Raw genomic sequence first — 13,154 nt, 5'->3', positions numbered from 1 at the left:
CGCTCAAGAAGTAATTTAAGAAAATGTTCCAGAATTAAAGGATACAAGTTTCAAGATTTAGAGGATCTCCCAAGTACCCAGCACAATAGAAGAAAATAGTCCCACATTAAGACCCATCAGTACAAAAGGTAGGAAGAGTAATGATAAGCCAAAGACCCTAAAAGCCTCCAGAGAAGAAAAAGCAAAGATTTCATACCTGGATTAAAAATCAGAATAGCATCAGATTTCTCAAATTCAATACAATTGGCTATAAGGCAATGGAGCAATGCCCTCAAACTTCTGAAGGAAAGTAACATCCATCTTAAATTTCTATATCTAGACAAATAAATATCCCGTGAGAACAAGAAGAAAAAAAAGGTATTTTCAGATATGCAATGACTCAACACATTCAGTTCCCATCAGGTTTCTCTCTGAGCTCCTGGAGAATCTGTTCCTCCAAAACAAGGAGGTAAATCACAAAAATGGAAGACAAAGGATGTGGACATAAGGAGAGTCAACATGAGAAAGGGGTAAAGAGAATTACTAGAATGATGATAAGGACAACAACAACTCAGAGAGCAACCAGTGCAGAGGGGAGCACATCAGAGATCTCCAGGAACATGAAGTGAGAAGATATAGATCCTGGGAGAGTATGGGGATTAAGAGTTATGATAGTGTAGACACTGGACGCCAATCTTACCAAAATGATGATATAATTAGCGTATCTGAACACACACACATTGTGTGAATATCCATGAACCCAATCTTCCTCATAATCTCAGAAACCCAACATGGGTAGAGGCCTCTTCAACATTTCTTGGCCACCAGTTGGGAGAAGACCACGAACTTACCTCCGTGCATCGCATCAACTCGGATCTTCAGTTGGCCGGGCCCTGTCAGCAAACTCTTGATGGCATTAAAGTCAAAGATGGTCCGAAGGAGGTTGAGATAGATATCTACTGGGTCCACTATCTCCACTAAGGATAGAAAAGCAAAAGGAAACGTCAATGACCATAGCCACAAAGTATACTTGGGAACGAAAAGAAGAATCACTACCCTAAAAGCATGAAGTTCCGATCACAGTTCCATCAGAACCCTACACATCATGTGGGAAGCCAAGCGCCCATTTGTAGGCTAAGTCACAAATTAAGGCACAATCAAGATCCTACACACTTTTCAGGCCATTATTGGGTATAAATAGTACAAGTTATACGTCCTTCTTTGCACACGAAAAATCAACCACAAAATAAAGTCGTTCGGATAAAAACTACGCCCTCTTATCCCACCATCCTTCTAACACCTCCTCCCCAAAAAATGCACACACCCCAATGCTAAGAGGCACCTGGGCACACCCTGTTCCTCTCCTGTGGGGGTTAGCCAAATAATGACTCAGCAGGCTTGGAACAAATCAAGGAGTGACTTCAGTGATCCCTATTTTCTAAATGCCTTTGTGACCACCAGATCCAGGGTTGGAATTGGTGACGAAGGATATATTCTTGAGTTTGTGTGAAGTCTCTCGTGTGCCCAGTCCAGTCCCAATTTCAGGGTGAATGCCAGATACTTAGAAGTCCTCGTTAAACACGAATGTTCTTCAATGTCTGTTACCACCCGATGACCAGGAATCCAAAACTAGTCGTTTCCAGTTATTTGACAGATACACATTACATTTTTCAGACTTGGCCATCAGCATGTAATTAATACTGAGAAAGTACTTTCCCTAGAATCGTAAATATTTGACTCTTTAGGCACTAAAATTTGTCCATAAGCCCTGCTTTTAAACTCATACTTATGTTGAAATGTATGGATGTTGTCTTTCAAATTTTTCAAATTCTGAAATATTAAACCTGGTAAGATATTATCAATCCGCCTTTTAACAATTTTCAGTAAATCCAGGCATAACATTTAATGGATAGAATTTAAAAATATTTTTTAGTGTTTTATTTATTTTCGAGAGAGAGAGTGCGTGCAGGGCAGGGACAGAGAGAGAGGGGAACAGAAGACCTGAAGTGGGCTCTGTGCTGAGAGCAGCAAGCCCAATGTAGGGCTCGAACTCACAAACTGTGACATCGTGGCCTGAGCCAAAGTCAGATGCTCAACTGAATGAGCCACCCAGGCACCCCTAATGGATGGAATTTTAATATTCTATATGAAACTGTCTCATCATCTTGTCAAATACAAATCTAAAAATATTTTTCCTTGCACTTAAATCAATGTAGTATGCGTGCCCATTCATATATACTGTAATTATTTTTCAATGAACACAAAATGGTTTGTGTTCACTAAAAAGTAATCCTTTGGGGCGCCCGGGTGGTTCAGCTGGTTAAGCGTCCGACTTCAGCTCAGGTCATGATCTCACGCTCCGTGAGTTCGAGTCCCACGTCGGGCTCTGTGCTGACAGCTCGGAGCCTGGAGCCTGCTTTGGATTCTGTGTCTCCCTCTCTCTCTGCCCCTCCCCTGCTCATGTTCTGTCTCTGTCTCAAAAATAAATAAAAACATTAAAAAAAAATTTTTAAGTAATCCTTTGACATGAGGGGGATATTAATTATACAATAAACTAAGTAATTAATAAAGCAATGACTAATCTTTTGACATGAGGGGGATATTAATTTGTACAATAAATCAAGGATTTATACGAAATGTAGACCTAAAAATGGTTAAGATGGAAAAGTTTACGTTATGTATATTCTACCACAATAAAAAAATAATAATTTATAAAACAAAAGGTTATGTCCTAAATACGTTAGAAGTCTTACTCACTCTATAAGATACGAGAATATTTTTGGCAGTTTCATTCCGGTTCTTTAATTCTTGAACCGCTTGCCCAAATATACTTGGTATTCATAGCAGATAACACATGGTAAACAGAAATGTAAAAACAAGGAAGTAGAATTCAGTGAAAACTGAAAGTTCGCATCAAGTAGTTCATGCTCTTGACCCTTTAAGGGGAAATGCCAAGGAATGAACGTGTTTCCAATTAACTCAAGCCTTGCTCAACATTTAAAGCAGCAAGAACACAGCACATAGATCATCCCAAACACTCATCCCCAAATTCTTCCTGGAAGCCAAGGAATTCTTCTGCCCACCTCCTGGTATCCGGAGCATTTGAGAAAACTCAGCACACTAGCAATGGGGCTGCAGCAACTGCCTGACTCTGAGCTCACCAAAGACACGGGGGTTTCTGGAACAACCATAAAAATCGTGAAGGAACCAAAAATCAATAAATCAATAACAACTGCTTCCTGACGGTAACGCCTGGTTTTTCCCAGTCACTTCCATGTCCAGTTTTCCCAAATGTATGTACGCAAGCATGTTTAAGTCATTTTGTGTCACGTAATACATCTCTTGTCGATAGTTGTCAAGACATCGCGTGTGCATGTGTGTGTGCGTGTGCACGCTCCCAGCTAGATTTACAAAAGGAGGCCCCATGGCTTCCAGTATCACGTGGCTTTCAGTCAATGTCTGCCGATTGGCTAAGCAAGCAATGGACTCAAAATCCTTCAAGAAAAAGGGAGTCGTGTTAGCTTAACAGTGTGACCCGCAACAGTCCATTTCAAGGTTTTCTCTGTCCCACAAATGCCATGTGCCTGTCAGCCAGGCATTTCATCCTTTTAGCTAAGTCAACTAAAGACAACACCTTAACACAAACTGTAGTCAAGCTTATAGGGCACTAAAGGAGTAAATAGTTGGCTTTATCGCTAATTGTATGCCTTCTAGGCAAAAGCAGTAAGATAAAAGAGAGGGGAATAATAATATGCGTATATATGATATTGATGGTATTATACGGTTCAATATTAACCCACAGATTTAAAGGTTATAATCTGAGTACTCCAGAAGTTTTAGTCACTCTACCGTATAGGATATCTGGGGCAATTTCATTCTGTTCTTTGCCTAACTCCATTCAGTACTTACTGAGTTCCTTTGTAAAATCTCCTAATGCAGTACTTGCTATAGAATAGGTGACTACTTGTGCATTGAATCAAGTTGAATGGCATGGTTCTGGCTTGGAAAAGAAATGCCTACCTTCCATGGGCCATTTTAAGAACCCCACTACCTTGTTGAGTCTCTCCTCAACTGTTTAAGGCATTCCAGCATCTTCGCCTTAATTGATTAGAAAAGCAAAGACATGTTTTGGCAATTCACAGACTATCCTTGGAACGCTATAACGGAGTCAGCCATGACATTTTTCCTCTACTGAAAGTGATCTTGGGTTTAGAAAGTCATTTTCGAAAGTTGCCAGTTCTGAAGATCGTGGCTGCTCTGACTTCTCGGTGCACCACAGTCGTGGTACATCTATTTCTCAAAAATCAATCCCCAAATGGACAATCCAAACGCTTTAATGTGTGCCCTCCCCTGCAGAAGATAGAGTCACCCCCATTCACGGAGCTATTCTTTTTCAAAATATAATCTATTACCTCTGAATGGCTTGAATTTGTTCTCCAGGTCAAATTCTTGTCTTCCAAGCCGAGATAGGTCGATTCGAAGATCAGGACATATGGCGTACTCCTCAATTGTCTTGCTGATCTGATAGATTTTGTCGGAGACCACATCTGGGGCAGGACCTAACACGTGAAAATAGAGCGTCACCCAAAAGAAATTTTTTAAAAGGTGTCTGCAGTTTCAATCAGAGATATGTCATCTCCTTCACCGCCAAGCAAAAGAAAGGTGCATTTGTTCTCCAAACAGTGGACAAACAGTTCACAGTTCGGTTAGCCTCTGTATTCCTTATGCTGTATTCATCCATGATGGAGGAAATTTGGTCAGCCTCACCTGTTCTACGTAGGCTAATAACCCACATGTTTGTTTGTCTGAATCCGCTTCTGAGTAATGATACATCTTCCCTAAAAATAGTTTCACACCTGCTAGGGAGACCCGGTTATGTAATCTGCTTTATTCAGGATATGAGACATCAATGGGATATGCACTTGACACAAGTGAGGGATCCCAGATTTAAACTGCAGCCTCCTAAGTGCATCTAGAGAAAGAAAGTATGGCTTCTACTCCCAGGTCTGCTGCCTTGTTGAGGCAGCTTACCAGGGTCAACTATTTCCCCCAACTCGTGCTCTCTAGTGACTTCCAAGTTTTTAAAAGGAGGTTAAAGCGGGGTGCCTGGTGGCTCAGTCGGTTAAGCTTCTGACTCTTGGTTTCGGCTCAGGTTACGATCTCATGGTTTTGTGGGTTTGAGCCCCAAATGGGGCTCTGCACCGGCAGCACAGCCTAAGCTTGGGATTCTCGGTCTCTCTCTTTCTCTGTCCCTCCCCCACTCACTCTGCCTCTCTCAAAATACATAAATAAAGTTAAAAACTTTTTTAAATAGGGGCGCCTGGGTGGCTCAGTTGGTTAAGCGTCCAACTGCGGCTCAGGTCATGATCTCACAGTTCGTGGGTTCAAGCCCCGCATCGGGGCTCTGTGCTGACAGCTCGGAGCCCGGAGCCTGCTTCGGATTTTGTGTCTCCCTCTCTCTCTCTGCCCCTCCCCTGCTCATGCTCTGTCTCTCTCTCGCCTTCAAAAATAAATAAATATATATATATATATATATATACATATATATATATATATATTTTAAAAATTAAAAAAACTTTTTTAAATAAATGAAATGAGGTTTAAACAAAAAATATTTGATCCATTTCCTTATAAAATCAAAAGGACAATTAGGTTGTGATACACTTTAAATGAATAGAAAATCAACAATTCATCCTCTGTTTTTCTTTTCTTTTTAATTTTTACATCTTAATGCAAGTCACTTTAGATTTTTTGCAACAAGTTTGGGAAATCAAATGAGTACACTGAGATCTAAAATATAAACGATAGACAATAGATGGGTTGTGTATGAATTACCCAACTATATTATAACTTTCAACTGAAGAGAAATCTAGAAATAATTTCTTTTCTATCCTAATCCTTAGAGCTACACTGTCTAATACAATAGCCAGCTCTGTCCCTCACTTTTAAACAGTCCAAATTTTAATGACAAAGCACACCTGTTTTCAAAAGGAAAACAGCTTCTAGAATGTTGGTTTTCTTTTTTTTTTTTTAATTTTTTTTTCAACGTTTATTTATTTTTGGGATAGAGAGAGACAGAGCATGAACGGGGGAAGGGCAGAGAGAGAGGGAGACACAGAATCGGAAACAGGCTCCAGGCTCTGAGCCATCAGCCCAGAGCCAGACACGGGGCTCGAACTCACGGACCGCAAGATCGTGACCTGGCTGAAGTCGGACGCTTAACCGACTGCGCCACCCAGGCACCCCTAGAATGTTGGTTTTCTATGATGCCTATCAGCCACTCACATTGTTACCCTCACAGTTCATCAGCAACCTCTGTAGCTGCTGACAACTTCCAAGTTCCTTGACGTCATCTACTCCGATGACTTTTCCTCTTCATTTTAGCCAATGGCTGGCAGAGTCATACCTGAAGTATTGTTGTCGCTTGAAATCCTTTCAAAAATATCAAATTTGGTTGTCCTCAGCCCATAAATTCCTTATCTGCCAGCCACCCTACTCTGTACCTCTGCTGAACCTGCTCATTCCTATACTAATGCTCGTCATCACCTGATTAATCACAGGCTAGTGGTCCATTCTAGTTTCCGTGGTCTCTTATCCCAGGCAAGACTCTCTGGTCCACCATTTGAGCCATACCTTTGTTAGCATAATAACATGAGCCAACCTTTACTGAAATTTACATATACCGCATTTTACACTTTATATGGAATTGGGCACTCACAAAAAGCAGATGAAGGGAGAATTCTTATTATCCTCATTTTCCAAATGGGGAAACTGAAATTTGAAGAAGGGGCGAGACCCTTAACCAAGGTCCCATCACTGGTAATTAACAGAGGCTGGATTTTGAATCCTAATAGTCCGATGGCAGCTCAGACATCCGTAATGAGTACAAGCCCCCCCGAGGCCGTGCCAAGCCCACGCTGCCATTCCCCAACCCTGGGACATTGCCATCACCTTCCCCCACTGCTGCCATTCCCAGACTCCCACACATTGCTGGGGGCAGTTACAAAATAACACCGACTGCTTGCCCCTAAGAATGAGGCTGCTTCACTGCACAACTTCCTACGAATTCTCAACAAATTTTCCAGAGTACCTTTTACAAAATATGTTCCAAGTCCCTTCTTTATCCTTGTCCCATGATCTGAGCAGGCAACCTTTCTTCTTACTTTCTTTTTGCATAGATCTAGGAACTATTTCCCCAGACTTCCATTCTGCACCCCTCAGAGTTGCTTCCTTCCCCATTTCCTTGCCTTCTTATTCAAATGTTCTGCCCTCTTCTCCGAATCTAGGCTCTGATTGAGCGCCACAGCTTACTGATTCTGTGACATGGCGTTAAGTTTTTGAAACCAGTTTATTCCTCAGTCACTTCATCGGGCTGTTAGGAGGATTAAGGGAGACAATGCATGTAAAGGTCGGACTATGGTGCCCGGCACATGGTAAGATTCAAAAAACATCCAGTATTTTTATTACTGATTCCATTTCCCCTCTAGCATCTTCCCCTATACTTAAAAACATGCTCACAATGGTCCTGTGCTCTAAATCCATTTTAAAAGCAACATAGTTCCAGGGACGCCTGGGGGGTTCAGTTAGTTAAGCGTCAGACTCTTGATTTCGGCTCAGGTCATGATCTCCCTCCCCATCATGAGTTCAAGCCCCGCGTTGGGCTCTGCACTGAGCACGGAGCCTCCTCGGGGTTCTCTCTCTCAGCCCTTCCTGCTGCTTATGCTCTGTCTCTCAAAATAAATAACTAAACACAAAATAAGATAAGATAAAATAAGAAGATAAAATAAGATAAAATAAAATAAAATAAAATAAAGTAAAGTAAAGTAAAGTAAAGTAAAGTAAAGTAAAATAAAATAAAATAAAATAAAATAAAATAAAATAAAATAAAATAAAATAAAATAAAATAAAATAAAAACAACATAGTTCCAGATGCGTCCCATTTCCCTGAATGCGCCTACTAATTCCATAAAATGTATCTGTATGGCACACAATGAAAAGAGGTGAATGCTTCTCCCGAAAAAGAACTTATGGTAAAATTCATTCTACTTTGAGTGGGAAGAAACCAACTGAATCTCTCTATGCCATCAGGAATGTGAGCTTCGTTAATGATGCCAAGGCATGGAAACATGAAGAATTAAGTGTAAGAGAGGGACTTTCAATAGAGTCAAAGGCTAAATGATAAACTCAATCCCCTCCCTCTATGGCTGAGTAGGTCTCACTTCCTCCTGTAATTTAGTCTACAAAATGGGTATTTAAATAATATCTTCTCCCTTTATGCCGCACAGGATGTCATCGAGATGACTGAGGTGTTCTTACAAGATATGAAACCAAACATAAATTCCAAATGCTTACTTGAAATCCATTGTTTAGTTTGGCAACTTACATATCGTATTTCTCTGCAAACTCCCATTTTCTGAGCCCATTCGATTTCTTGCGTTAACAGCATATAAAATACCTGAATACTGCCTGTTTTTTCCTGAAATTCTCAGTACCTGTTGCAAGACTAGATGTGGTCCTAGGTGTGATTTTTAATGAAGGAGAGCTTCTCCCATCACGGGACACTTTGTAAGGTGTTCTGCGGGTCTTTTTTTTTTTTTTTTTTTTTTAAACACTTGATGGGAGTGAAGTTCCTTTGCTTGGATAATGTCCCAAATGGCTGTAGGGAGGGGGAAATAATAAATATTGCCTTCAGATTCATAAAAGTAACTGCTGTTGGTTAAAAATCAGCTCCTACCCACCTATAATAGCAGACTCAGGGTTCAAGATTAAAATTTAGAGACTTGATGAGCAGATGGAAGGCATGGTTCTGGGATGAATCCTGTTCTGGGATGAATCCTGTTCTGGGATGAAACAGCTATAAATAACATTTTGGAGGCAACTGGAAAAATTTCAATATAGATTACGTTTTAGAGGATGTTAGGGAATTAGTGTTATTTTTGTTAGGCCTGATAATGTAGTTATGTAGGAATAGGTCTTTCTTTTGAAGAGATGTATTCAGAAATATCTAGGTGTAAAATGTCTTCATGCTCTAATTTACCTTAAAATCTTTTAGGGGAAAAAAAAGCACAAAATGGAAAAACAAATAATGGACACAAGCTACCCATTTATTATTCTCCTTAACTTAATATGTGTTTAAAATTGTGTTTCGGGGCGCCTGGGTGGCTTAGTTGGTTAGGCGACTGACTGGCTCAGGTCCTGATCTCACAGTTCGTGGGTTTGAGCCCCACATCGGGCTCTGTGCTGACAGCTTGGAGCGTGGAGCCTGCTTTGGATTCTGTGTCTCCCCCTCTCTCTGACCCTCCCCTGATCATGCTCTGTGTCTCTGTCTCTCAATAATAAATAAACATTAAAAAAAATTAAAATTGTTCTTCTAATTCACCCCTACATATAAATCACCCCACAAAGACCTCCAAACTATAAATTTCTGTTAATATAAGAAAAAAGTGGAACGATCATAAGCATTTCAGTGAGACAAAGTCAACGCTATAGGAAAGAGGAAGTCTATGAGTTATGTTAAAAACTCATTTGTCTGGCTTTGAGGAGCCATGTGAACTTGAACAAGAGCCTCTTGGGGATTTGATTTGTTCATCTGCCAAATAACAGGAATGGTCTAAATGACTTAGAGTAAGTTCCTACTTTAAACTCCAGAGCCCTTCTAGGGGTGCATGGGTGGCTCAGTTGGTTGAGCATCCGACTTTGGCTCAGGTCATGATCTCGTGACTTGTGGGTTCGAGCCCCACGTTGGGCTCTGTGCTGACAGCTCAGAGCCTGGAGCCTGCTCTGGATTCTGTCTCCCTTTCTCTCTTCCCCTCCCCCACTCACATTCTGCCTCTCTCAAAAATAAATAAACATTAAAAAATTCTTTTTTTAATCCAGACCCCTTCCACATCAGATAAGCACCAATTATTCAACCATTTGACTGTGCTAAGAAGTACAGAGGCGCAAAACACCAAATAGGTTCGAGATCTCATTAGGCCACCTCAAGCGCTGTGGGGTTAGTTTTATATGTCAACCTGACTGAGCCCCACAGTGCCCAGATATTTGGTGAAACCTTATCCCGGGTGTGTCTGTAAGGGGGTTTCTGGAAGAGATTAGCATCCAGGAGACTGTGTAAAGTGCCCACTACCGGTGGCCTCATCTGAGAGCCCACTGAGAGCCTGGACAGAACAAGAGGCTGAGTAAGGGAGAAGTCACTCTCCCTGTCTGGCTTCAAGCTGAGACAGTGGTTCTCTCCTGCCTTTGAACCTGAACCTGGTCTCGGACTGGAACTTCCACCATCAGTAGTGCTGTTTTTCAGGCCTTGGGACTCAGACTAGAACTCTGCCATCGCTCTCCTGGGTCTACAGTCTCCGGACTTGTCAGCCTCCATAATCATGTGAGCTAACTCCCTCGCTGGGCCCGGGGCAGGTGTGGCTGTGGGTAGGCCCTTTAAGAGCCATCCCTCAGTTTGTCATAGTCCTCAGGTTGAGGGTGCGAGCCAGATGGTCTTCAAAGCCAGATGTTTTGGGGGGCGCATCTCTCGAGTACCAGTCTTAAAAGGTGGGGTGCCCAAAGTAGAGTACAAACCCTCCCTTTCTTGGGGAGACTCTCTAGGTTTTCTGTTCTCTCCAGAGGGTGGATCATTTCACCGGTGGTGGGTTTGTGTCCCAGCCTCTTTTTTTTTTTTTTTTTTTTTTTTTTTAATTTTTTTTTTCAACGTTTATTTATTTTTGAGACAGAGAGAGACAGAGCATGAACAGGGGAGGGGCAGAGACAGAGGGAGACACAGAATCTGAAACAGGCTGCAGGCTCTGAGCGGTCAGCACAGAGCCCAACGCGGGGCTCAAACTCACGGGCCGTGAGATCATGACCTGAGCCGAAGTCGGACGCTTAACCGACCAAGCCACCCAGGTGCCCCTGTCCCAGCCTCTTCAACCCACTTCGAAGTGGTTTCCCTCTCACTTGCCCTATGGAAAGGGGTTGCTGTGCTAGATTTTAGGTTTTGGTTTTTGGTTTTCAGAGGCAATTGTTCCATATATCGGTAGATTCGGTGTGTCCATGGGAGGAGGTGAGTACCAGATATTCCTACATTGTCATGTTGAACGGGAACCCAGCCAATTCCTTATAATAAATCTCTTTATAGCCTACTGGTTCTGTTCCTCTGGAGAACCCTAAGACAGATCCCTCACTGGAACTTTCTGAGCCACTTCCTCTCCACCTTGCTCGTCTACCATCAGAGAGTCATTGTAAGACTACAATAACCTAAGAGGACAGAAACCGTGAAGATTAAGGTATCCTCTAAACTACATACCTCCATTGGCAACATTGAACTTCACTCCAAACTCTCCAGCTGGTCCCCCAGGGCAGTGGCTGGCTGTTAGAATGATTCCACCGGCGGCCTTGATCTTTCTGATAATGCAGGAAACAGCAGGTGTCGACAAGATGCCATTCTGTCCAATAATCAGTCGTCCAATCTAGATCAGCCAAGGAAAAAAATCAATCCAGTTACACGGGATCAAAGGCATTTCAATGGGAAGTGCCCCAGGCTCTGTTAACACACAATCACTTGCAAAAGGCATAGAGTGGGCTTTGGGTTAAGGGGTAAAGGAGAGCTCTGGCATTGCCTCCTTCCCAGTATCTCCAACACCAGTTGGGGCACCCACATGTAGCAGCCAACTATTAAGCTGTAAATTGGACCTGCCCCATTGATTTTTAGTAGTTTGAAACATCCACTTTATATCTATATACAATTTATTGTCAAGTCAGCTAACATACAGTGTATACAATGTGCTCTTGGTTTGGGGGGTAGATTCCCATGGTTCATCATTTACATACAACACCCAGTGCTCATCCCAACAAGTGCCCTCCTCAATGACCATCACCCATTTTCCCCTCTCCCGCCCCCACCATCAGTGCTTAGTTTGTTCTCTGCATTCAAGAGTCTCTTATGGTTTGCTTCCCTCTCTGTTTGAAATTGTTTTTGCCCCTTCTCTTCCCCCATGGTCCTCCATTAAGCTTCTCAAGTTCCACATAGGAGTGAAAACATGATATCTGTCTTTCTCTGAATTATTTCACTTAGCATAATACCTTCCAGTTCCTTCACATTGTTGCAAATGGCAGGATTTCATTCTTTCTCATTGCCAAGTAGTATTCCATTTTATATATATATATATATATACACACACACACACACACACACACACACCTCTTTATCCATTCGTCAGTTGATGGACATTTGGGCTCTTTCCATAATTTGGCTATTGTTGAAAGAGCTGCTATAAACATTGGGGTACATGTGCCCCTCCAGTTCTGATGACCAAAGGGTTAGCATGAAGGTTCTTAGAACCTTAGAACCTTCATGAAGGTTCCTCTACACAAGAGGTTCTTAGTTTGTTACTGGCTTAGAAACTCTGCACATGAACATGCTAGAAATTATAAGAAAAAAGAAATGTAGGTTTTCTCTGCTTCATCCCCTTCTTCTCTCTGCCTGAGCACAAATTCATACAGAAGAGTCCTGGCTTCCTATAGCCTTGTAGTCAGCAGGTGTATTTGAATGCACTCAGAACAACCGCTCTTATGAAGGCAAGAATTTTATTTCTGCCACTGACAGTGTGTGTTGGGACACTGGAGAAACTATCTGGCCATGCTAGGCAGAGATCTGGAAGTCATCCATGGGTGTGGCCAGAGTCTTTCTGTAGCTACTAAGCTGAATTTTAAAAAAGAAAGCCACATAGCCCTACAGAGTATTACTCGGTATGCTTTGTCTTAAAATAGAGACCAATGTCATCTAATCCCGTGGTTCTCAAATGTTACTACAATTCAGAATCCCTAAGGAAGCCTTCAAGTTACCAATATTCAGACGGCATCTCAGACTAATTATACTGGCCTATCTAGGAGTAGGTCAAGGCTTCATAGTCTTTAAAGCTCTACAGGTGATTTCAATGTTCAGTTGAGCTTGGTGATCAAACCCCCTTGTTACTCGAGGGACCAGCAGCATGGGCACCACCTGTGAGCTTGATAGAACTGCGAACAAACTCTAGCATTGCTAGAAGTAGGTCACCGACCAAATATGACAATGAGGGAAGACACAGAAAAAAATGTGCAAAGAACAAACACAAGAGCTCCAAGAACAACAGAGTCCTGGGACGATTTAGTATAGAAAGACCCACAACATCCTCAGAGTACATATTTTCAAG

At 42.0% G+C, this 13,154-nt stretch overlaps 1 protein-coding gene across 2 annotated transcripts in view; it reads right to left on the bottom strand.

Moving 5' to 3' along the window:
• Positions 1–13,154, bottom strand: part of PGM5 (phosphoglucomutase 5) — a 181,764-nt gene that overhangs the window by 149,636 nt on the left and 18,974 nt on the right. For both annotated transcript variants that reach the window (XM_043566588.1, XM_043566589.1), the window contains exons 2-4: positions 11,270–11,432; positions 4,392–4,538; positions 831–956 (exon numbers count right to left, since the gene is read on the bottom strand). In XM_043566588.1, the coding sequence (XP_043422523.1) occupies positions 831–956; positions 4,392–4,538; positions 11,270–11,432 (436 nt within the window). The remainder of the gene's footprint in view (positions 1–830; positions 957–4,391; positions 4,539–11,269; positions 11,433–13,154) is intronic.

This window comes from Prionailurus bengalensis, chromosome D4 (genome assembly GCF_016509475.1).
Source record: "Prionailurus bengalensis isolate Pbe53 chromosome D4, Fcat_Pben_1.1_paternal_pri, whole genome shotgun sequence".
Classification (NCBI taxonomy): Eukaryota; Metazoa; Chordata; class Mammalia; order Carnivora; family Felidae; genus Prionailurus; species Prionailurus bengalensis.
This window is presented reverse-complemented; position numbering and strand designations above follow the sequence as displayed.